Source organism: Manihot esculenta, chromosome 9, assembly GCF_001659605.2.
Source record: "Manihot esculenta cultivar AM560-2 chromosome 9, M.esculenta_v8, whole genome shotgun sequence".
Lineage (NCBI taxonomy): Eukaryota > Viridiplantae > Streptophyta > Magnoliopsida > Malpighiales > Euphorbiaceae > Manihot > Manihot esculenta.
Genome location: NC_035169.2, coordinates 8965778 through 8992080, shown reverse-complemented (window position 1 = coordinate 8992080; position 26303 = coordinate 8965778). Strand labels below are relative to the sequence as shown.

The following is a 26303-nucleotide window of genomic DNA, read 5'->3' as shown; positions in this document are numbered from 1 at the left end:
CCAGTTATTTTTATTATTAATGTTTAAAAAGGAGAGTTTTATAATTTAGTCTCGATATATTGCCATTATTAACAAGTCAGTCCCTATATTTTTAGAAACCTATTAAAATATCATTATGTTTTTCTTTCCGTCAACGAAATAGTCATTCCGTCCTCTTTTCCATTAAAATTAGATAAAGGAGTAAAGAGAAAATTTTTAAAATCCAATTTTACCCTCAAATAAAATCCTTTATTTAGTCCTTAAATATTGTTATTATTAACAAGTTAGTCCTTACATTTTTAAAAATCTATTAAAATATTTTTATCTTTTTCCATATCTATTAAAACGTCCTTATTATTTTTTTTCGTCAATAAAATAGTGTCTATCTTTTCTCATATCTATTAAAACGTCCTTATTATTTCTTTCCATCAACGAAATAGTAATTTCTCATCATTTCTTTCCGTTAACGAAATCGTCCATCCCTATATTTTTAGAAATCTATTAAAACGTCCTTTATCGTTTCTGTTTGTCAACAAAATAGTCCCTATCTTTTCTCACATCTATTAAAATGTCCTTATCGTTTCTTTTTATCAACGAAATAGTCCCTATCTTTTCTTTTCTCCTCCTCCTCCTCCTCCTCCTCCTCAAAAGAAGAAGAAGAAGGAGAAGAAGAAGAAGGAGAAGAAGAGAAAGAAGAAGAAGGAGAAGAAGAAGAAGAGAAAGAAGAAGAAGGAGAAGAAGAAGAAGAGAAAGAAGAAAAAGAAGAAAAAAAAAAGAAGAAGAAGAAGAAGAAGGAGAAGAAGGAGAAGAAGAAGAAGCAGAAGAAGAAGAAAGAATTGATGAAGAAGAAAAGGAAGGAGGAGGAGGAGGAAGAGGAGGATGAGGAAGAAAATAATGAAAGGTAATTTAGTCTTTTACTATATTTTTAACGGCAAAAATAGACGAAATAACTATTTTGTTGACGGAGAGAAAAGATAAGGACGTTTTAATAGGTTTTTAAAAATATAGGGACTAACTTATTAATAATAGCAATATTTAGAGACTAAATTATAAATCTCTCTTTAAAAAGTCACTATAGTTAAATTATCTATCACGTCAATAAATTTTAAAATCATCTATTACGGTAATAAATTTTAAAGTATAATTAATAAAATTCTAAAAGGTTTGAGAGTTGAGAGATTTTTACTATTTTATTTAAAATTAAAATTTATAATAATTAAAATATTTGAAATTATTGTTATATTTATTTTAGTTTTATTAATAATTTGGGTATATATCATATCCTTTAGAAAGCAAAAAAAATTCTGCTGCAGAAACTTGAAAAATATTTATTTTTTCTCTCTTTTGATAATAAAAACTTAGACTTCATTTTTTATCATTACCAACATAAACAAATATAAAAATTAGGGTGTAAATAAATTAAAATATTCATGATCTATTTAAAGTGCAATTTGATAAAAAAATCAATCGGATTTGATTTAATTTTAAAACGAGTTAAAATAGAATTTAGTTTTTAGACTCACTTAATAAACGAGTCAAATTTTAACTTTATAATAGTTGACTTATTAAATCTTGTGAATCGTGTTTTATTTTTAAATTTATAAACAACCTGTAGATACTTATGGGCCAACTTGTTAAATTGATTAAAATTAATGTAATAAAAAAAACTAAACTTAAAATTTGTATAAACTTTCATCAGCTAAATTTAAATTTTTTAAAGTAATTAATTACACTTTTAAATCTATCCGTTGATATTTAAACTTTTAAAAATTAATTATTTAATCTTTAAATTTTTAAAAATCAATAAATTATTGCACACGGTAAAAAATATAAATAAAAATTTCTTTGATTTTATTTATAATTTAGTTATTATAATTATATACCTTCCAATAAATTTAATTCTTATAATTTAGCTGCAATATTAAATTAATCTTTAATAAAATAATTAGTGAACTTTATTGTAATTTTACAGTAGATACTAATATTTTTTTTAAGTTACAAAAATAAAATAGGTGGTTTTTAAAATAATATGTACTAATAGGTAAGTTTTAACGAACTATAGGGACTAAATTGTATTTTAACGCATATAAATTTTCCCCATCACTAATTTATCTATCTTGTCGATAGTTCATCCAAAGGTATCTTAATGCGAAGAGGAATAGGCGTTCAAGGGCTGCTCTCAGAGCAGAGAAACGTATACAAGGACCAAGCTTTTTAGAGCCTCTTCTTCTGGGTAACTCTGTTAAATAATGTCTCGCTCTCGCTCTCTCGCTCTCTCTCTTCTTTCTTTCTTTCTTTTTTTATTGTTATTATGACCAGTAGATTACCCTTTGTGTTTTTGGTATGTTTGGTTTGTGGGAACTGGCGATTGAATTGGGTTTCACTGTTGTTTTTTACTTTTACTAGTTGTTCTTGTGTTAACTTGATGAAACTCAAAATGTTGGGGCTTCAGGGTTTTAATCCAGAAGAATTCATGTTTTTGAATTTTACATAAGTTTTTTGTGAACTCTGAGTGTGATTTATAAGCCAATGAAGATAGTTGTGTGCTGGATTCTATCAAATTTATTTTCTTGCATTTGATTATTCCCTCTCAAATTCCAATACAAATTATACAATGGCTTTATGGAAAAAAGTTTTTCTTGCTGACAAAATGAGCTTTCAGTAATATTTTAGTAGATTGTGTAGAAAAGTATTTTGTTTTTATCTCATTTCTTTTGGTTTACACAGCTATGTTTTGCAGGTAGTTGCTGCTGTTGACTCACCTGAATTTCTTCTGCATTTGGCATGAGTTTTGTTATATAATCTTGAAGTTGCACTGCTGTTGAACTTAAACTTTTTTTCTTTATATGGAAGATTCTATTGCTTTGTTCTGCGCTATCTCAAAAGAAGTTTACCTTGAAAAAGCCTCTGGTACTATTGGGTTTTCAGATTGCTGCAAGGTAGAACAGAGTGGTAGGAAATAGACTATTCTCTGATAAAAAGCTGATACAAATCCTCCCAGGTGACTTAGAAAACAAATATGTCTTTTGTAATCTTCACATCCTCAATAGCACCAGCCTCAATTGTTAACCGATACAAGGTACACAATTTGCTATGTCAGAAAAATTCTTCACCAAATCCCAGCTTTCCCATTGTTCACTACAAATGTTCACGGGTTAGTATGGTGGGCATATGTACAATCTTCAGGAACAATTCATGTAATATTCGAAACTTCATTTCAAGAGATTCCATGGACCCTAACAACCAGAAGTTCACTGATGTATCTTTTGATTGGGGAGATCAAGAAGAAGAAGACCCTGAAGATATGGTGTCACCATGGGATGGTGCAATTATATATAGGAGAAACCCTTCAATCTCACATATAGAGTACTGTACAACCTTGGAGAGGTTGGGATTACAAAAACTTTCAACTGAGATTTCAAAAACAAAGGCTTCAGTTTCAGGATTGCGTGTCACAAAAGCCGTGAAGGATTATCCACTTGGAACTCCTGTTCAAATTTCCATTGATGTAACCAGGAAGAAGCGAAAGTTGAGGCTTGATGGGATTATTAAGACTGTGATCACTTTAGGTTGTAACAGGTACTTTATTTTCTGATACTTCCTTCTGTGCTCCTATTTAGTACTTTTATATATAGTTAAACTCGATGGTTGCTAGAAAATCATGACTAGAGGCATGATCCTAGGGCAGACTTGTAGTATGCCTCATTAATTCAGCCTCATAACATTTTTTTGTTTTTCTTCTTTTGTTCATGAAAACATTATAATTCCAGTTTTGATTTCTCTTCCCATTATATCTCTTTCATTTTTTACTTTCCTATGTGAACTAGTTGCTGCTTTCTTGATAGACAGTCTATTTAGTCTTCTCTGAATGATGGGATTCTGTGATTGCATGCAAACTCATGACTGGTTGAATGTCATGCTGGCAAAAAGTGATGCTACTCAAGTGAGATCATCAGTTTAGGAGTTGTGTTATCAAATGAGATTATTGAAAATAACTAAGAAAAAAGAGAGAAAAAAAGAAGAAGAAATTGACTATGGATCTTGTTTGTTGCATATGTCAAACTATTATTAGAATACCATAAAATGATGCAACTCGTATTTTATTTTGTCATTCTTTTTCATATTTGCTTAGATTGCGTCTCCATTTACAAGTTATTACTACAAATGAAAACCAAGTAGTTTTCATATTTCATGCTTATTCTTTTTAGTCAAACCTAATGCGTGTTAATTTGGTGTTGAAGATGTGGTGAACCAACTGCTGAGAGCATATATTCCAACTTCTCTATGTTACTAACTGAGGAACCCATTGAAGAACCAGAGATAATCGATATGGGAGTGATCTTTGGTGAAGATAAATTTAAGTCTTCTGTAGCTAGCAGCATTGAAGAAGATGACGAAGATGATGCTTCAATCGATTGGGATGACAGGTTGTACTTTCCTCACGAAGAAAAAGAAATCGATATTTCAAAGCACATAAGAGACTTAATACATATAGAAATTACCATAAATGCAATATGTGATCCAAGTTGCAAAGGTTTGTGCCTCAAGTGTGGGACAAATTTGAACACAAGTAGTTGTAGCTGTACTGAAGAGAGGCCTAAAGAGAAAGGTTATGGCCCTCTTAAAGATTTGAGAAAACAAATGCAATCAAAAGGTTAGCTTAATTGCATCTCATGTCTAGCTATACATACCTTTTTTTCTGCCCAATGCCCTCATTTCATTTTGCTTCCTTGCAATTGGAGATTAGTGTGTTTTTTTTTTTTTTTTTTTTTGAAATGTTCCAGACAATGATGCACAGTGTACCATTATAAGCAAGGCCCTTGACTACAAAATCTCTCTCTCTTTCAGTAGGCTCTAAGCCTCCTATGGTTCTCTGCATTATGTTCATATATTTGCATAACTGGCTGGAATGTCCAACAAAGCAATAGACAGGCTTTTGGTGAAATTTGTAGTCAAATGGCAAATTCACACAGTTATGCTCGACAAATCATGCATACATCTTGGTGAAATTACCATACTTTTGTACTACGATTTAAAATTAATGTCGTTTTAATTTCATGAAAAATAATGAATATGTAGAAATATTTTTTTTAAGATAAAATATTTTTAAATGAATAATTTATTTGCATTCTAGTAATAGACTTTATATAAAGTTTAGCGGTATGACTAAAATTTTCAAAATAATTTTTATTTTTAAAATTTTTATTTTTAAAATGGGTGAATTTTTCTTTCATTTAAAAAAATATTTTTTATTGACAATTTTCTAAACTATCTCAAATACGCAAAATTAGTGATATTTCAATGATAAACTAAATGTATATGGCATACTATTTTCATTAATAAAATTTTATTGAAAAATATAAATTATTAGAAGAATATTTATTTAATAAATATAGTTATGTTTGTTATTGTTAAATCTAGGGTTGTAAACCTACAAATTAAATTATCCGAAATTAAATCTGATTTATATATAATAATATTCGAATCCATTTTAAATTCAATTAAAAATTAATTTAAATTATCCAAATTTAGTTCAAAACTCGATCATTATTATTTAATTAAAAATTAATTTAAACTATCCGAACTCATTTTAAACTCGATCATTATTATCTGAATAAAATCCGAACTCATTTAATCTTATATATTTTAATTAATAATTTATATAAAAAATATTTTTCATTAATAATTTTCATTTAAAAAATTTTATATTTTTAAAAAATATTTAAATTTAAATTTTAAATAAAAATATATAAAAAAATTTATAAATATTATTATAAAATATATTTTTTATATTAAATTAATTATTTATATAAACGGTTCGGACAGTGAATATTTATATATAAAATATGAACTCGATTATAACTATATAAATCCATTATATTAGAATTCGATCGGATTGAATACCAAAAATACACGATCCGGTGTCATCCTAGCTAAACTTATATTTTATTTAGAGTAATTTAATCATTGTTACAATAGAAAATGAGATGTCAAGACTTCAAAATTTTCTAAATTTCATATTTCAAATTTAAAATAATACATACAGTTTCAATCAAATTAGAAAATTTTAGTTGTTAATTTTAAATGAAAATTTATTATAAAATGGATTAATATTTATAAAAAAATTTATAAATATTATTATAAAATATATTTTTTATATTAAATTAATTATTTATATAAACGGTTCGGACAGTGAATATTTATATATAAAATATGAACTCGATTATAACTATATAAATCCATTATATTAGAATTCGATCGGATTGAATACCAAAATACACGATCCGGTGTCATCCTAGCTAAACTTATATTTTATTTAGAGTAATTTAATCATTGTTACAATAGGAAATGAGATGTCAAGACTTCAAAATTTTCTAAATTTCATATTTCAAATTTAAAATAATACATACAGTTTCAATCAAATTAGAAAATTTTAGTTGTTAATTTTAAATGAAAATTTATTATAAAATGGATTAAAATTATTTGATGATATTTCCATACTGTAATATTGGGCAAAGAAAAAGAAGAAAGAACAAAGAAAAGTAGTTATACATTAGTTACTGTACGAAACTAACACCGGAGTCGGGACCTTCACGGGTTTATGTGTATATTGCTGAAATGACCAAAAAACCCTTATCTCTGCTTCTCTTCGTTGGCCTTTTTTTTTTTACACCAATTTTCTTCTTCGTCCTATGTAAAACCTAGAATTCATTCGCTCAATTCTCTTTCTGCAGCTCTAAATCCTTTTATCTCTGCGATCTACTGTATATAAAGGGTTTCCAATTTTCCCTAATTGAGAGGCCAGAGTGAAAGGGAGAACAAATTTTTTTTTTTTTATTTCAAATAAATCTCAATTCTATACGCTTTAGTTGAATTCGAATTCCACTAATCATTGCATATCTTCCAGAATTTTTTTAGGTTTAAGTTCCGTTAAACCCATTGGTCTAATGTTATCTATGTTTACTTGAAGGCGAAACCTTTTTGTAAATATACATATCTTTATTGGACTATTTTGAAACCTGCAAGATGGCATCAAGTTTGCATCTATGGGAATCGGACCCTCTGTTCTCAGCAGCAGAAGTTGTTCAGGACTCAGCTGACAGGTTAGATTCGAGAATTGTTTCCCATTTTGTTAGAGTACTCTTTTTCTTTCTGTTTTCTCTTAAAATTAAATGTTGCCGTTAGTTTTATTTGCTTGATGCAGACCAGTAATTGCTATTTAATTAATTGGTTTCTGGGTTTTTGTTGAAATTGTGTTTTATGATGAAAGATTGGGGGAGGGGGGTGTTCTTTGCCTGCCTATTTTAGCTTTCTTTTTTTTTTTTTTTCGCTGTCTTTTTATCTATTATTTTTCTGTTGGGACAAATTGTTCTGTTTGGGGTTTATGTAGTGTTGAAGCCTCAGCCTAGCTTAAATTTCTGCATAATTTGTATAGTTGTTGTGAGTGTGTCTCTCAGTAGTTTAATATGATCGTGAGCGATAAGTCTGAATCTCAAACTAGTTGGCTTAACTATACGGATCAATTTTCACTTTGTCACCTTATGCTGGGTCTCTCTCTCTCCCCTTATCTTCTACAACTTTCACATGCTCAACCTTTTATGTTCATGAATGTTCCCAATCTATATCAAACTTTTTTTTCCTTCAACTGTTCCTCGATATATTCTACTGTCACCTTGTTGTAAATTTATTTTATTCCTTATCCGATTCATTCTTTTATTCTCTTTCTCTACCCTTGCTAATATTGTGTCTCTCAGTCTCTGGTGTTCTTCACCACCCAACATTTGCTGTCATATATGGTAGCTTCTCAAGTGGCAGTCTTATAGTCTTCCCTTCAACTTAGTTGGTCAATATGAGTGTAAGCAGTAAAGATGAAATGACTTGCTAATAGTATTTATGTCATGTGACATATGATATTCTTCTGTGTTTTTTTTTTTAATTTATGTAAGGCAATTGCACTTGAAGCAATTCTAAATGCCGAGACATCATATCAGATCTTGGAATTGCTTGGGCTTTTTATGTAGGTCATAGGATCACTTTTGCTGGGTTATTGAAATGGAAATTTTTGTGGTTGTTAACTTTGTTCCTAGTTTTATTTGTGCGTTGTGTTGAATGATTTGGCCCTTATATTTGGGATTCTTAGTACATTTCTTAACCATTTTAACTTTGATCCCCTTTATAACTTTTAGGATGGACTCGCTTTTTCGCCTTCTCTTGCATGACCAAAATCTCGTTCAAGGTGACCATCCTGACCCAGGTCTGCTTATGTCAATAGAATATCACAAGCGTGATCTTGCAACCATACTTGAAACTGCAAAATGGCAGGTATTTGTGCATGTTGAAACTGGAATATTAGTTTGACTCTCCTAGTAAGCTGACCTTTTTTTTTCTTCTTTTTTTTTTATAAGTTGGAAGATTTTGAACGTGCTGTCAACTCATCAGCTATGCAAGACAAATCTCAATCTAAGGAAGATGTTATTTCTAGACATTGGCAATTCATTAGAGCCATTAGGGAACAAATAAATCATGTAAAAACAAGTGTGGATGGCTCATCTATGGGAGATTCCATGAAAAAATCTGAATGGATTAATTTAAATGAACAAGATAGGGATGGGTTAGCTTTATTTCTTATTGGAGAAAATACCACTGAACATTCAAATCAACATGACATGGAAGAAAGTAGCATTTTGAGAAGATTCCTTGATCCGACTTCATCATCTAGTTTAAAAGATGATGAAATTGTTGAGCATGGTAACATAGAATTAAAGAATTTAAAAATGAATGGAGATGTACATGCAGGCCATCACTCTGTAAAGGACAAATGCCTAAGAAAGATTGATGTTCCTTACTCTACAAGTTTAAACTCAGATATGCAAGATATCTCTTCTAACGTGCAAGGCGATACTGGCATTTTGGACCTGGAAGCAAACGATGCTACATCTAAAAGTGTTTTCCATGAAAAGAAATTCAGGGGATTCCAGAGCAGAATGAACTTTAGATTCTTAGATAACCTGTGGCCTATGAGCGGGAGCAGGGTCACTAACAGTTATATAAAGAGGTTGAAAGATGGGGAAGAACAAAGGCAGTCCCCGAGATACACTGATGTTTCTCATTCTGCACAGGTATATGGATAATCTATATTGTAAATTTGTAATAAGAGAGCTGCATTTATTGGTTGCCAGATTAAATCGGGCAGTGATGCTATAACATCTGATATTCAAGAGAGAGATTTTTATCAGCTTGCTTCTCTTTGACAGGGTCAATGTATGGGATCAAGGTTAGGATCTAGAAGTAGAATGTTGGAAGGACTACTCTCTAGATTTCGAGCACATCTAATGGTCCTGCTTAGCAGCCTCGGAGCGAGATATCAAATATTTCCCTTTCACCTTCCAATTGATCGACATACAATTCAAATGATTTTCACAATAATCTTTGCACTCATTTTTTTGGGTAAGTAAATCACCCTCGCATTCATTGTTCTATTAATTTTCCTCTCTCCTTTTACCATTTCTAGTGACGCCGATGCATTTGATGTTAAATTCCATGTTTACTGCATCAACTGGAAAAGGATGATGTTTCTATCTGTATCAATTCAATAGTACCTGTACTGGAGCCCCTAAAAATTGGAGTTTGTTTATCTTTGATAATGTGCATAAAATATTCTAGATCACTTGATTGTAAATGTCAATCTGTGTTATTATACATGCACAACTCGTCCTTCAATCACTGTTAAATGAACAGTACCCCTGATGTGAGTCAACTTTCTGTTCTATCTCTTAGCTAATATGAAAAGAGAGCATGATTTTAACACTTAAAGGTATCAGTATCTAAGAACAGAGCAAAGAGAAAAAAAAGGCAACTAGAACATAAGCCACATTTCTGTAGGTGGATCCATTGAGCCCCGCATAATGTGGTAACAGGAATTTTGCCCTTTGAAATTTTCTTGATTTCTTTTACCATTTACAATTTTGTTTTTTAAATAGACTTTTTTATTACATGAATGATGGGTTACTTTAATGTTTTTGTTTTTTGAAAAAATAATTGCTAAATTAGAGAGTTTATTTTAATTCCACTTTTTGTATTTTAAATTTATTTATTTATGAAGGCTGTAAGACTAATAATTGTTTGGTTTAAAAATGACAAAAAATATATAAATAATTTTAAGATTATAAAATGTAAAATGTGAAGTTAAAGACTTCGAATTTATTAAATTGAGGAGTTGATGTGTTTTATTTAAGAAATTAAAGATTATAAAACTTTGAAAAAAAAATTTTTTTTTTTTTGAAATGGAACTTTGAAAAATGTTTAATTGTTGTTTTGCCCATACTAGATTTTTTTAAGTAATAAATTTTGATATGAAAATACCATAGATGAAATTTTGGTTTAATTATATGAATATGCTATATATTCAATTTCTTTATTAATGTTTAGCTTTCTGAGCATCAGTGGGGAATTTGCGAATTGTTAAATTCATACTTCTATCTGTTCTTATACAAATTTTTTTAAAAGCTAGGGAGATTGTTATAGTTTGAAACTTTCACTTCCAATAATGATAAAAGCTTATGATATTGTATATGGAGAGAGTTGAATATAGAATTTATCCGTTCCCACATATTTAAAAAAGATCATAAAAAATAAAAACTAAAAATCCAATCTAATTAGTAAGTCATTTTTATATTTATTATTTAAATAAATTGTCTATTTTATTACACATTTATTGTTATTATAGTAAAAGTTAGTTAGACTTGCACCACATGCAATTTGCAATCTTGTATATAATCTCTATGCCTTCCTCTTACACTTTCTTTATTAGTTAAGTTGCTTGAGTTTTGACTATCTCTTAAGAATTTGGAAGGTACTTAAGCAGTTATGAGGTCTCTTACTGCTTTTCACTTATGGTGTGCTAGAAAATATATACTTTTTCATCACTGAGAGTATTGGTTATTAGAGATTTTAAAAAAGGAGAAAGAAAAAAAAACTGCATTATCCCTGTGTGTTCTTGCTCCTTTTTTCGTAACTGTTCCTGCCCTGCATTACTCAAGTGTGCCTGCTGCTGCCTCAGTTTGATCATCATACAATACTTGTGATGTTCTTATAGCATGATTTTATTTGCTATTGGATTCTATCTTGAAATATATATGATCAATCTATTCAGCTAGAAGTTGGCTGATCACAGAATGCTCCTGTCATTTTAGTTGCTGAAGTTGGATTTGCTTTGTATTTAGAACAATTTCCACTCAATGATCAATATAGAAAAAGAAGCTGATGTGTTTGTGTTTAATTTGGAACGATAAGAGGAGAATGTTTTAGTGTCACCTCCTGAGTCTTGAGAATGGGATAAGATATATATATATATATATAAATGAAGGGAGATGGGCATCCATGTGAAATTTAGCTCATGTTAAATGACACTCATTGTGCAGGTATACTGGTGTCCAGGATTGCTTGAAAACAGGCCTTTTGCCGTTAAATTCTGGAAAAAATATTCATGGAGATGAAGCATCGACTTACTGGAGAAACAATTTAAAAATTAAATGTAGGAACTCCCAATCCTGAAATTTTGCTTGGGAACGTTGCTATATTTACTCCAGTTGATTTTTTTTTTTTTATATATATATATAATTCCTTGGTCTTGTGATGTGTCTTCCCACTACTAATTAAAATACTTTAATCTGCATGAAGTTGTTCTCCCGAGCTTGCCTCACATACTCTACAGAAAATTTTCAGCTTTTTGAAGGTTCCAAAAAAAAAACATATCGAACCGAATAAAAGTAAAGAAAAAAAAAATCAATTTAGGGTGAAAGATTCAATTTTAATGATTTTTCAAATATATACTGTAGTTTCAATAAAATTAAATAAATTTATATACTCTTCAAATTGTATGTACAATTTAATTTACCATATATATATATATCATCTTTTCTCTCTCTATGATTTTTGTGATTCCACAAGTTTATTATAATACTTAATATTTTATTATTGAAGTTGTTAATTATCTATATTAATTCAGTACTTAAATTGTGTTTTCTCTTCCTTTAAATTAATTGTTAAAAAATATTTAATATATATGAATATTGTTACATTGCTTAATAAGCATTAGCAAACTTTAAATGTTAATACTTATAGGAAATGATAAAATAAAAGGCATTGGTTATAGGGACTTGAGTCTGAGATGACTCAAAAGATGGAAAAAAAATGCCATCAAAACTAAAGAATTGATAATCCACAAGTTCACAATGTAAGAAAGCAGGTGCTAAAGTATAAGAATTAGAGTTGTTGATTGCAATTTAGGAAGATCTTATTGGGTATTTATTGATAATTTTGAGGTTTAAATCTTTGATCTGAATTTATATAGAATGCCTTTATAACTTGTTTTTTTATAAAAATTAATTATTTAGTTGATCTCTATTTATCAAACTCTATTAATTAATTTTTTCATTAATTTTAATCGATAAATCTAATAAAAAAATTTTAAATGTGTCTAATATACATAGACTAATTAGTAGAATTTTTAAAAAATTTAATAGATTAATTAATAAATTTTTTAAAATTATAAAAATTAAATAATAAAATATTTAATAGTTAAAATTAATGGAGAGATTAATGAGTAGATTTTTTAAAATGAGTGCAATTTTTTTAAAATAGAAAAATCAATTAGTGGGTTTTATTGTATTTAGTATTTTTTTTAAATCCATGAAATTTTGAGTTGTAATTTTAGGTAATTTAAATTGATATATGTAGAGCTATTTGCGAGTTTGAGACCCATTTGTTGCTTGTGGAACATGCAAGCTTCAATTGGCTTAAACCGATTTTACCAAATCAAAATATTTCTTTCTGTTGGATTTGATTCAGTTTCTTATGAACTAGTAATGTTGCTTTATTATAACTTCCAAATACGAATATAATAATCTAGTTTTTCTTTTTTAAAATTTTTTTTATGAATTATTCAATAATCTTTTACATATTTTTTGTTTAAAATTATAATAAAACCTTTATAAAATAGAGTTTAAATATTAAAAGGAAATTTGTAATTAATAAATGAATCTAGAATAATTTTGTCTATTCTATTATTTCCTCTTCCATGTCACGTTTATATATATTATAAATAAAAAAAATTATTAGGATTGCTAAAAATATTTAATTTAATTGCAATAAATAATTAAATTTATTTAGCAATTAATTTATTTTTTTAAGTTTTAATTATTAAATTTATGTTAGATTTTGTATAAATTTAAAATTTATATTTCTATTTTCACTTAAAATCTATTTTATTGTAATAAAATCAAAGTTCTATATAAAAAAAAAATTAGTATACGTAAGAAATTTTAAATCTATCGATATCAATTTAAATAAATATTCAATTAATATATTCTTTAATTTCATAATTTTTTTCACTTTCCTCTTTTACACGTATTGAAATATAATTTTTTTATTAATTTTTCGATTATAACTATTTTAAATATATTAAATTTTATTAAATAGGAAGAGATGTTTTGAGAGGTTTATTGGAAATAAAATATAATTATAATAATCAATTTATTTATTATTATAATTTTAAAAAATAAATAATAATTTTAAAATAATAAAAAAATGAATAAAAATTATAAAAGAGATAAGTATTATTTATTAAAAAAATGTATAAAAAACTTTAGTTTTTAAACCTATGAATATAAATTTAAAAATTTATACTAAAAAAATAATAATAAATTATATGCAAAAACTTTTTTAATCTAAAACAGGTGAAATTAATAATTGAATTTTCATTAAAATATAATTAATTAAATTAAATTAAAGCTATGATTGATTTTGATTAACTATTTTAATTAATATTTCTATACGAAAATAAGTTGTGGTGAATAATGGGAAATCAGTTCTTTATTTATTTTTTTTAACTGTCATTTGGTATGTAATATATGGAGTAATTTATAATATAATTCTTAAATTTTAATAAAATATATAATTTAATTTTTAATAAAAAATAATTTAATTTCTAAAATTTTATATTAAAATCACTATTGAACTATAACAATTTAACCTTTTAAATTTTACTTTTTATAATATTTTAATTTCTTTAATTTTAATAATTTATAATAATTTAATTTTTATAATTTTAATCCAGAGGACTCCTAATGGCAGATATTACACTACAACTATGGATTGTAAATCCTGCAATCCATCTCTATATAAAAATCTTGGTCTTGTTTGGAAACATGTCATTTCTTTCCATGCAAGCCAAAATTTCTAAAGCCTTTGGAAGAAACGCCCCTCGCAGAAACAAACATCAGCCTGAGCATCTAACAAACCTTCATTGAGTCTCAAAGGAAGGAAAGAAAGTAACTAAATTGGAGTTTCACCATAAATCTCTCTTTAGTCGACTTCTTTCAAATGCCTCTCATGGTTTTCTAACTAATGCTCTACCATTTACAAGACTGCTAAGACTGAGTAGCCATTTAAGTGCAAGTCCTGTTCTCCTTCAAAATCTCTTCCTCATTGTCAATCCATCATGGAAAAGCTTTATAAACAGTTTTGCTTGCATCTCATTATAGGCACGAACCCAAGGCTCATCAACCTATATGCATCCATCAATCTAAGCATTAAATTAAACCACATCAATAACAGTTTCAGCATTGTACAATTATTTAAGCAGCTTCTTCTCCTTATTCATGGCAATTACCTTGACAGTTTCAGCATCATACAATTATTTAACTTCTTTCTTCCCTTCTCAATTTACTACAGCCTGCATGCATTTTGTCAGTTTCTTCAAAAATCTTAACCTACTACCTGGAAGAGGAAATTTCTGCCACAATTGAGAAAACTCCAGCTAGTTTTAAAATGCAAGTACTGAAGATGTCTATGCATTCACCTTTCTACTCAGTCAAAATGGTTTTTTGCAGGACTCCTAGATTTAGAAAGCCCATCCATTAGCCTATTATATGTAGCAAGATCAGGTATGAATTCTCTATCCAGCATCTCATCCACCAAGACTTCCCCTTCCTCCCTTTTTCCCTCTCTAGTGTACCCATATACCAAAGTGTACAATGTCATATCATCTGGTTCCAAACCCTTGCTAGAAGCCAATAATCTCAATTTATCAGCATCAACTGTTCTTCCTACATTGCAAAGGTCTTGAACGAGATAGTTAAAGGTCAAAATATCTGGAATAATACTCTCTTTCAACATTCTTTCCATCAATCTGAATGCTTCTTCTATTTTCCTCAATTTCCTCAATCCTTCTATTAAAGTGGTACAAGAAATCACGCTTGGAACATTACCATTCCTCCACAACTGATTCAACAACTCCAAAGCTGCTCCAGTGTTACTTTTCCCACATAGCTTCTCCACAAGTATATAGAAATCAAAACTACTTGGCAAAGCTCTTCTTCTTGAAAAATCAATCAACAGTTCACAAGCCTCCATGATTTTATCTTCCCTACAGAGCCCATCAACCAAAATCTCACAAGTCACACTTGAAAACTCGCACCCCAAATCAATCATCTCATATGCCATCTTAATCCCTTCATTAAACTTCCTCTCCCTAAAGAATCCCATAATCAATGTATTAAAGCTAACCACATTAGGACTACACCCCTTCTCCCTCATCTCCCTGAACAACTCCAAAGCCATCTCAAACTTCTTATTCTTGCAATAGCTACTAATCAAGATATTAAAAGTAAACACATCAGGATTAACTCTATCCTTCAACATCCTATTATATATCTCTGTAACCTTGTCATGCTGCCCACATTTGACACAACCATGAAGCAAAATATTATAAACAGCTATACTAGGCCTCCCATCAATCAATTTCCTCATGGACTCAAAAGCAAGTAAGGCATCATCCAATTTCCTAGCTTTACAGTAACCACTAATAGCAAACTGAAATATGGGTTCAATCCTAGGACAAGAAAATATACCTTCAGAACAAGGGCAGGGATTGGATGCCATGAAAGAGAGAAGAGTGGCGAGGTCCGAGAAGCGGTTGGTGATGGCAAGAGTGCGTGCCATCCATTCAAAAGTGGAGTGATCATGGCGAAAAGAGTCAATGGTGGAGGCCCAATTGAAGATAAGAAAATCATAGTGGGAGAACTGAGGGTGATGGTGGAGCTTCGATTTGAGGAACTGAAGGAGGTGGGAAGGGGTTAGTGGCTTGGTTGCCAGGTGGATTTGGAGGAAGCGGAGGAGATGGGAGTGATGAGAGGTAGGTTTGAGAGTGACTGTAGGGAGAGGTGTGAGAGGGGTAGGTGGTGGGTCAGGGAGTGGAGGCAGCGGTGGCGGCGGTGGTGGTAAAGGTTGGCGATCAAGTTTCTTGAGGATAGGCAATGGGAGTTTCCTCTTGAACGACATGCTCTCCAACGGCAATGGTTTCTGTTCTCTGCAAGAAAATAAAATAGGAATTAGGAAGTGTCTCGAGGGGTATTTTGGTAAATAACGACTCAAGCTTTTCTGGAGTCTGGACTCCAATCGGCGGTCCAAGCTATTTCATTTTCCGACGACCTCAGTTTCTACTGAAATAAATCTCTGCTCTATGCTATGATAATTGCTAGATGTCGAAAGAACAACAAATCTATAAAAAAAATTTCCTTCATTTGTCTCCAGTATGTTCTGCTTCTTCCTCTTCTCATTCTCCACCTCTTCTTCGCCAGTCTATATTTATCTTGAGATTTTGTGGTGTTTTATTTTTCAGGATCTCGGCGCTTGTCTACACAGTGTGCTGTTCGCTTCCGCCCTTGCATCGACATACACAAGGTATTTGAGCTGCTCTTCTTCTTCTTGTACTAGTGAAGTTTGTGATAATTTGTAAAAATTTTCCAGTGATTTATCTATTAAAGATTTTGTTTGTTCTCTGATACATTGCTTGAAATATTTGTTTTCTCATAATTGGCTAAGCCTCTGCTGGTTATGAATTCCAGCAACCATGAGTCATTTTTGTAGTATTGATAACTGCTCATGTGATTTCTCTGTTCACATTGAGATGTCAAAGGAGTTGAGCTTTACTGAGTATGCTTTTTTCATTTGTGACCTCTATGGTTGATCATATGTTTTGAACTCGAAACAGATTTTTCTCTGCTGAGCGGCTGCTTGCAAGTTGGAGGTGGTATCAGTGCAAATGGACCCGGACAGGCTCAAAGCTCTCGTCCATACTGTTGGTAAGCAAAGACCTGTGCTTAGCTTCAGAAAGGTGTGAAATCAATAATAATATTTGGCTTTATTGTTCAGTGAATTAATTGGAATGTAGGGTGAGATTCAATTCGAAATTGTAGATTAGACATAGCCTCTCAACCTTCTATATATTATTGTCATTTTTACTTGAAGGTTTTCTACAAGTTGATGAATATTAATGCGTTGCTGCGTAATGAAATGGATCAAGAGTTGGCATATCTGATGTATTGAAGCTGAAAGGGAAACATGTCTAAAGAATTTTACTTGCTCTTCTCCTTTTTAATATAACGCAAAAAGTACTTTTAATATCAACTGCAGCCTTTTATAGAGACTTCAACCCCCCAGAAAGATAAAAAAAAAAAACCCAAAACTAGAGACTTCAGCTCTTCTATGGAGCTTTCCACAGAATTGACAGAAGTTTTAGTCTCTTGGAATTTGGATCTCCTTTTTTATGCCTTCCATATCATTTCTGACTCCAAATTGCAGATTCTTGAAGTCAGGCCTCCAGCTTCTTCCTGATGCTGTGACTCTCCAGCTGGAAAGGTCTGAGTTGTTCTTCTATTTCCATCTCAGCAATCCTTACTCCTTCAGGACTTGCTACCACTGATCTGGCCTTGGCTTGTGACTCTAAATAACCAAGTCTCAGGTAATGCCCGCCCACAACACTGCAGTGGTACCAAATGTTAGGATAGAATCCCTAACTTGACGGTTACAGAGGAAGAGAAGAACAGAATAGAGAGAAGAAAAGAGAAATAGAGAGAGAATACAGAAGTGAAAGAGAGGAGAGATTTATATTAATTTATTCAGTTCTTGAATGAATCATACAGGAGGTATTCAGCTCTATTACAAAGGCTTATCAGGGCATCAAGGAGATGAGGTGTAATTTTAGGATTAAATAGGGAAGATCTGAAAAATGTTGCAGATGAATCAAAATGTGTAAATGAATGAACCAAGGTTTTTCAATTTCTCAAGCTTATAACATGGCTGCTCCTAATGCTGATGATCACTATACTATGTCTGACTCAGGTTTTGTTACAGATAAAGATTTAACAGGAGCTGAAAAGTGACATGTAGTTTAGAGTATAAGAGGTTGCAAAGGTGAGAATCTTTGATAAAATATTAATGACAAAGAAGTTTCTGAATCACCCTTCGCCTTTGCTCAAAACATAACAACAACAACAATAACTCAGTCTTAATCCCAAACTAGATGGATTTGGTGATAGGGATCCTTTTTTCACCCATTCAGCTCTGTTATAAACGTTCTTTCATTTTGGTTACAGAACAATTTCATTTACTCGTCATAATGAGATTGCATAAAAGTTGAAAGGAAGGAAGAATAGCTGCTTGATAGTTAAGATTCTTGAATCTTGTGGAATATTGTATGCTGGTCTTTCTTTCTTCTGTAAATTGCGCATATACAACTCAGAATTGCTTGTATAATTAAGTTTGTGAGTTATTCCTTTTGCACTTCAATCGGGCATCAAAACTTTTCACAGATAGGACTGTAGACAGACCAAATTAAACTGTGTTAGAGGCAAGTGTTGGATGCCATTTTACTCTTATATTCACAGCTTTGGGAGATTTGGCATTCCCTAATCATGCATTATCTTAGCATTGATATGTTACCTCATATTATAATCACATGTAAATTTTCTAGAGGCAATCAATACTGAATAGCTGAACTGAAAACATTAAATGAATAGCATATGTTGCTAGCTAAAGATAAGAGGAGAATGAAAAGGAAATTTGATAAATGCACCATTTTACACTCTACAAGGAGGATACAAACTTCAATACTGATTAAAATTGCTACGCAAAAAGTATGATAAAAACTGAACTTGCTGAGTGGGGTTTCAAGGAGTTTCTCTGTCATCTTCATTCTTTAGTGTCAGCTGCATCTCTCAACGGAATGATTAACCTCTAAATTGGTATATCTGATAACCAGATTATTTGACATTCTTTTTGATGATTGTGGCAAGTAAACTGCATCTGAACTGTATTTGCAGGCGTTCAGATTGGGAATGCTGTGATCTTAGCTATGGCTTCGCAGTCAACCACTATGCCTCATAGTGGGATGCTGCATATAGTGGAGTTTGAAATTTTGACCCTTTTATGACATTTTGCTTCAATTGTTCTTCAGTAGATTCATATATTGAGATATGCAGATGTACTTTTTCAAATTTATATTAAGACAGTATCATATGCCTCTTTCTTGCATAGATTGAAACATCTGAAATACTTTTCCTGCAGTTTGCTTTCCACCTGATTTATTCTCGTTCAGAAGAATGGCACTGGAAAATACCACCAGAGTGTGGGAATAGTAACTAAGTTCTGATCTTGTATCTCATAGACGAATGATTGTTTCCACTGTATTAATGCATTTGCATTAGATTGAGTTGACTTGACCTGTTAGTTAATGCATCAACTAGCAAGTGCCAAGTAATCATAAGCAAGCAATAGCACCAGTCCCACCGTTTAAGGAGCAGTAGCAGCACTATGAGCAATATGGCCTGTAATTATAGATCGAAGATTTTAACCAAAAAAAAATTTATATATTAATGCATTATGAAATAATGGACTCTAATATGCCAATCTAGTCATATTTAATACATGATTCCTTTTCTTCTTTTTCCTTCTTTTATCAAAGCTTTATCCACTGACCTGGCATATTAGAGCTAGAATAGATCGACTGTCCTTAGGAGGGTAAACGAACCAAACTGTTCGTAAGTTATTCGAGAATCGGCTTGATAAAAGTTCGATCGAGCTCAGATCGTTTTCTAAACGAACCGAGTTTAAACTTAACTGTATTCGGCTCGTTTAGACTCGCGAGCTCAGCTCGTTTTCAAGTTTATGAACAAACTCGCGAGCCTGGTCGTGAGCAGACTCGCAAACAAGCTCGTGAATATTCTCGTTCTCCAACACCAATTCCACATCGAAAGTTGAAGTGTATGGAGGATTATAACTTGTCCAAAAAGGATAACTCTTTTACATTATTTTTCATTAGTTTTGGATTTTAGAGATTTCAATTAAATAAAAAAATTCAATTTAAAAGTTTTTTAATTACCTTATCATTTAAATTTTATTTTTAATTTAAATTTATTTATAATTTAAATGGATTTGAATTATTTTGAGCTTGTTTATAATATAATCAAGCTTAAATTTGAGTTCAAATTAGAGTTTTTCGAGTGGAGTTTGAATTGACTCATTAATATGATAAACGAGTTTATTACGAATCGAGTTCGAAGTTTAATATTTATTTTATAAATCGAGTTCGAACTTATAAATGAAACTCGAATCGAGTTTGAACTTTTCAATTTATTTTCTAATCGAGTATGAACTTATTAAAATTCAGTTCGACTAGGTTCGATTATAGCCCTAACTGTCCTTGCTTGCTTATATTGCCATGTCACTTTTTTTTTTTTAATTATTTTATGCCTGAAATTAAGAGTATTTGTAACATGTGAAATTAATACTCTCCACCTAGTATTTTCTTTTCAATTTGATGGAATCAAAATGTGAGATTAAATCATTGAATTTGAAAAGTTGAGAGACATATATGTTAATTTGATATAATTTAAGAACGAAAAAGTAATTTATCTTTAAGGGTATTTTGATTATTGCTTAGATAATTAATGGAAAATTAGATAGAGCAACCTTTAATTTGACCAAGTCAAAATATATGGAATAAACCACTAATTTTTTAAGAACCAGGGAGATATATGTGGTAATTTTACGTAGTTCAGGAGTAAAAATGTAATTTATAATTTTCATATTAATTACCATAAATCATGAAAGAAAATATAATTAATTTACCATTTTCATACTATTTAGTATGGTGTCATGTAAAGCTTAAAATGGTAAAAAATTTTCTATGTAAAGCTTACTTGGCACTCTGGCATTGGGTGGTTTCATCAATTATATATATATATATATATACAGTGGCGGAGCCAGGAACTTCCCTTTGGTAGGGCACCACCGGCTGTGCCGCTGCGGCACCTTCATCCCCTTCAAAACATTTTCCGGTTGCCAGTACGACACGTGAGCCTTGCCGCACCCTCCCTCCGCCCTATATATACATGCATAGGGAGAGAAGAAATTGCTTTGAATTTTGATGCTATAGCCATACTTGGCTGCTATGTTTATTAACTGCAGATTTATTTCTTATGATTGGAAAAATAAACTGAACAGTTGTACTGAGAAGATGAGCTAAACTGTATATGTTTCATTAGTTTTCTTTTATACACTGCCTATTGTCTGGTAAAATTTTCTAGAGGTCAAAAAACACATAGAGCTGTAGATTAGGTTCAAACTTAAGCTATGGTTTGCTAATCTATTTCAGGTATGCTTTCTAACACAGGCTTCCAGTAACCTGTATTATCAGATGTATCAACTGTTTCTACTCTTCGTTGATCCTGAAGTTGAGAAATCATAGAATCGACTGTAACTCCTTCCTTCTGCAGAATTTCTTGCAGTTCTTGCTTGCTGATGACTAACTTGATTCTTACAATGTTTTCTTTTTTATCTTCTTCTTCTGGAACTGAAAATCTCACTTTCTTCTTAGCTTTTGGGGATGGCAAAGGAAGAGGTACAAGATAATACAGTTTCCCACCAAGCAATTTGGTTTCTGGCAGGAGATGCTGAAAAGCCTGAAGTGAATCAGATATTGCATGACCTGAAAAATCTGAGAGTACTTGATGAACTGTTATTGGTGCTTTATATTCAAGGATCTTCCCATCAGGTTTCATGACCTTGATTAGCTTTTCTTGCAGGACTAAGCAATTCCCCATGGTTTAATTTCTGCAAGTGATAGCTTTAGAAGAATATGGTAAGAGTTTAGAGGTTGAGTTTTTCTTGCATGAGATGGGATCACATATTTATAGGAAATGATTATGAGTATACCCTTGGTCTATTCCAAATATTACAGAAACACCCTTATCTTTCTCTGGGTCCCATTGTGTTGATTTTTGCTGGTGTGTAAGTGGAACCTGCAACTCAATGGCTTGTGTTTTGTGAGTCATGACCTCATCGAGTGGTCATCCCCATTTGAAACTCACAACCGACTTGTGCAAATTGTGGGAGTCAAAACTTATTGGCCAGCCCTAGGCCGCGCAGTTTGGTTTGCAAAGAGACAAGGCTTATGCAAAATGGTGCACCATGGATCTGGCTCTCTGGTTGACTGTAAGCATTGTCTCACTTCCAGCAGTAACATCAGAATCATGCAGTGAATGATTTCTTAATTAACTATTGCTAAGCCAACTAGCTTTAATTACTAGCTAATCCATCCTGCTGTAATGTCCTTATCAATGATTATCAGTGCCTGTCCTAATACCTTACAATGACTCTCCTCCGACCCATATGCGTTAATAGTTAGGTTCCAAGTCCCAACTCCTGTGGTCCATGCCGCATGGTAGCCAAGTTGGACAATTGGTGCAGGTTTATAGAGCGCTGATTTGCTTCGACTGCATATTAACCATTTGTTTGGTATATGATTAAAAATTTAAATAATTTTTTGAAAATTATGAAAGGTTTCAATTTTTTGCAAATGAAAATATTTAAGTTAAAAGAATTGAATTCTTTTATGAAAAAAAAAATTAAAAAATAAATTTATAGAATTGAATTCTTGCGAATTTTTTTATTCTATGTAGAAAAGAATTTGGTATATGTCCAAAGTATATAGATATATAAAAAAAAATTCTGTGGAGGTGAAGTGATTGAGATCCACTAGCCATGAGGGCATATATGAAAGGATGGAAATTTTGGGGGTCTTTTTAAAGAAAAGGAAACGCTGCTTAGTGGGTGGCCGTGAGTGCTGTTTTCCACACGCATGTTCTAACATAAGTTTCTGGGTAATTCTTCACAAAGTAATAAAATAAATTTGGGAAAAATAAAAATAAAAATAAAAATAAAAATAAAAAGCAAGTCCAATATTTATAAGGTAAAGCCTTGCCTTTCCAATGAATTTTTTATTATTTATGATTTGAATTTTGAATATATTTTTTATATATTAAATTATGATTCAATTTGAGAAATTTTTACATTAAAATTTTTCATGTTACAAAGGAGTGTAAATAATTATATTTTCTATTCTATCATTAGGGTTAAAGTTTGAGAGTCATTAAAGATTGTACTATAAATTTTTTTTATTACTGTAAACTTTTATCCGTATTTTGAGAATATAAATTTTATCATTAAATTATATATTTATTTTTTCATATTATGACTGATAAGTATATATATATTTAATATTATATATTTATTTACGACAAGAAAAATTATAAATTTTATCGATTAAATTATTAAAAAATAATCGTTGAAATAAATTAATAATCTCAAATATTTAAAATAATTACGATTGAATTATTGATTTATTTTATCAAAAAATTATAATTATATTTTTATTTTTTTATTTCAATAATTTATTATTACAAGCTAGAAGCCATGTTTATATTGCATACATGCATTCCATCCAAAGCATGATTCTGTAGCCAATAGTGTGATGAAGATAAAGATTGTTGCTTAAGAAATTGCTGATGGAGTGACATTGCTCTTGCTGTATATGCAAGAAATCATGATATTTGCATTAAAATACCCAAAAAAAAGAAAATCTTGATATTTTTATAAGATAATTAGGGCAAGCATTCGTTCGGTTCTATTTTGCTAAAAATTAAAATTTTAGTATTTATAAAAATTAAATTAAATTAATTTTGATTAAAAATTAAATCGAATTGAATCGGTTTAATTCAATTCGATTTATCAATTTAAATTTTTAATAAATTTTTTATATTTAATATTTTAATTTTAGTATTTTAAAATTTAATTAAAATATTTTAATTTTAATATAATTTAATTTCTATATTATTAAAAATAATATATTATTATTATTAATCAGTTGAATTTAAATTTTTTAATTAAAATTGAATTGAAATAATTAAAATTTTTAAAATTAAAAATTAAATCGATTAAAAATAAATAAATAATTAAATTAAATAATTCAATTAATTTAATTCAATTAATTTTTTTTATTTAAATCGATTGCTACTTCTATGTAGGGTGAGCATTCGGTCGGTTCGGTTCAAACCGAACCGAACCGAATAAACTGAAAACCGAAATTTGAGTGTTTATGAAAACCGAACCGAACCGATTTTGGTCAGAAACCGAATCGAACCGAACCGGTCTGATTCGGTTCGGTTCGGTTCGGTTTGATCGGTTTCGATTTTTAATAATTTTTTTATTTTTTACACTTTATTTTTAATATTTTAAAATTTAATTAAAATATTTTAATTTTAATATGATTTAATTTCTATATATTATTGAAAAAACATATTATTATTATTAATCGGTTCGGTTCGGTTTTTTCGGTTTTTTCTGATTAAAACCGAACCGAACCGAAAAAACCGAAATTTTTGAAATTAAAAATCGAATCGAACTGAAATATATAAAAAACCGAACTAAATTTTCAAATCGATTCGATTCGGTCAATTTTTTCGATTTGAATCGAATACTGCTGACCCCTACTTGTATGCATAATCAATAAAAGCAAAAGAAAATATCTTGAAATTTGTGTAAGTTGATCATCCCAAATTAAGATACATGCCAAGCAGTAACTGGCTAGTCCCTTGGAAGCCCTAAGCACTTCAACAATGGAAGATATTTTTTCCTTTTTTTTCAATTTTTTATTTTAATTGAATAATTAAATGTAATGCAGTAATTATGTCAGCCTGATGAATACATTTTTTTTTTTGCCCAACTATATTAGGAAATGCATATAAATATGTCGTAATAATGATAAAGAAATTGTTTTATGCAATAATAAAAAAATAAGGTTTTTTCAAATTTTTTAATGATATTATTGTATGCATGTCATTTTCTTTGCATAAAAAGCATGCAAAACCTATGCAATTTTTTTCCTTTGCTTTTATGCACTTTTCTTCTAAGTTGAAACTTTATAATTTATTTATAATTTTTTTTAAAATAGAGATTAGAAATATAAAGAGTAAAATTTGAAATATCATATACATTTATTATTAAATTAAACCGTTATTTTTAATATATTATATCTATTTATTTTTTTATAAATAATATAAATTCAATAAGAAACATCTTAAAACTTGTACAGGCAAATTGATATACATAAACTTATTTCTACTTTTACCAAAAAAAAAACGGAATTGATAATTCTTAATAAATAAAATAATAATATCATTTCATTAATAGTAAATATTTATGCACAAAATCCAACCTTTTACCTTAATTTAAACAAGGAAGATTCTATTTTTAGGACAAGGAAGAGTAGAAAATAATAATATTAAAACAACCTCATTCATTTTCGTCCAACATTTGTGCTTGTTTTTTCTTTTTTGTCGCTTTGTTGCCACTACAGATTTCGTCTGAGTGGGAGTAGTGGGAGTGGGAAGGAGGGGACCATCGCACCTTCTCTCCGATTGTTGGCCCTTGGCCGGCACCGCCACTGCCACGGCCACCAACTACAATTCTAGAATATAGAGGTTTTATTTTTAAAAAACGGTGGTTGTTAAGTGTATCAATTTTAACTGAAACTTCATATAATTCTATCAGTTTTATATGTAAATTGGCTAATAAAGGGATATTGATAATTTATTTTTTATTAAAAAAATATTTATTATATTAAGTTATTCTTTTTATTATTAAAAATAATTAAACAAAACTTAAATAATATCTATAGATATTTACAATATTAAAAGGGTAAAGTGTTTTTTTTTATATTTCAATTCTTTAAGAAATAGTAATAAACAGTTTAAAATTATGATTTAGAAGTAATAAAATTTAATAAATAATTATCTGTTATACTCAATAATTATAGTTTTAGAAAAATGGGTTCGGCAATTTACCGATTAAAATAATGATGAAATCTGATAACCGTCGGATCTCCTTTCCTTTCAGGTTGGGTCTGGACCAGGGCCCATAATAGCAAAGGTCGGCCCAGAGCTCGAAGCACCTCAAAGAAAGCCTGCCCATAACAATGGACCGGACCTGAAGATATCAGCCGACTTGAACCATCTGCGAGTCCAGAATCTACTGTGTTGAAATCAGCTCCGTGATGGGACCCAAGGATGGGCAGTAGGCTCGATCTTTTTGCAGCCCTTCTTGCACGCGCTCTGGGGGAATTAAATGGCCGCCTGACATGAATA

The 26303-nt window shown here is 30.2% G+C and overlaps 4 protein-coding genes across 8 annotated transcripts; 2 read left to right on the top strand and 2 right to left on the bottom strand.

Moving 5' to 3' along the window:
* The first annotated feature begins 2095 nt into the window (after nucleotides 1-2095).
* Nucleotides 2096-4762, top strand: LOC110622194 (large ribosomal RNA subunit accumulation protein YCED homolog 1, chloroplastic). Of its 4 annotated transcripts, none has more exons than XM_043959494.1 (3): nucleotides 2096-2212; nucleotides 2720-3558; nucleotides 4221-4762. In XM_043959494.1, exons 2-3 carry the CDS (start codon nucleotides 2999-3001, stop codon nucleotides 4636-4638), a joined length of 978 nt encoding a protein of 325 aa, XP_043815429.1. In that variant the 5' UTR covers nucleotides 2096-2212; nucleotides 2720-2998; the 3' UTR covers nucleotides 4639-4762. The 4 variants fall into 4 exon arrangements, with proteins under 4 accessions (XP_043815429.1, XP_043815428.1, XP_043815431.1 ...); XM_043959493.1 differs by having other exon boundaries at nucleotides 2106-2212; nucleotides 2707-3558; XM_043959496.1 differs by having other exon boundaries at nucleotides 2106-2230.
* Nucleotides 4763-6633: 1871 nt separating this feature from the next.
* LOC110622228 lies at nucleotides 6634-11680 on the top strand. Its single transcript, XM_043960439.1, has 5 exons — nucleotides 6634-7082; nucleotides 8166-8301; nucleotides 8385-9098; nucleotides 9234-9426; nucleotides 11400-11680. The coding sequence occupies exons 1-5, from the start codon at nucleotides 7006-7008 to the stop codon at nucleotides 11423-11425; spliced, it is 1146 nt and encodes a 381-aa protein (XP_043816374.1). The 5' UTR covers nucleotides 6634-7005; the 3' UTR covers nucleotides 11426-11680.
* Nucleotides 11681-14263: 2583 nt separating this feature from the next.
* LOC110622062 (pentatricopeptide repeat-containing protein At2g36240) lies at nucleotides 14264-16320 on the bottom strand. Of its 2 annotated transcripts, none has more exons than XM_021766427.2 (2): nucleotides 14651-16320; nucleotides 14264-14563 (listed from the first exon to the last, which is right to left on the bottom strand). In XM_021766427.2, exon 1 carries the CDS (start codon nucleotides 16318-16320, stop codon nucleotides 14848-14850), a length of 1473 nt encoding a protein of 490 aa, XP_021622119.2. In that variant the 3' UTR covers nucleotides 14264-14563; nucleotides 14651-14847. The 2 variants fall into 2 exon arrangements, with proteins under 2 accessions (XP_021622119.2, XP_021622120.2); XM_021766428.2 differs by having other exon boundaries at nucleotides 14264-14545.
* Nucleotides 16321-21330: 5010 nt separating this feature from the next.
* Nucleotides 21331-21995, bottom strand: LOC110622471. The gene has a single exon (XM_021766972.2). It carries the CDS (start codon nucleotides 21921-21923, stop codon nucleotides 21462-21464), a length of 462 nt encoding a protein of 153 aa, XP_021622664.1. The 5' UTR covers nucleotides 21924-21995; the 3' UTR covers nucleotides 21331-21461.
* Between the last annotated feature and the right edge of the window lie 4308 nt (nucleotides 21996-26303).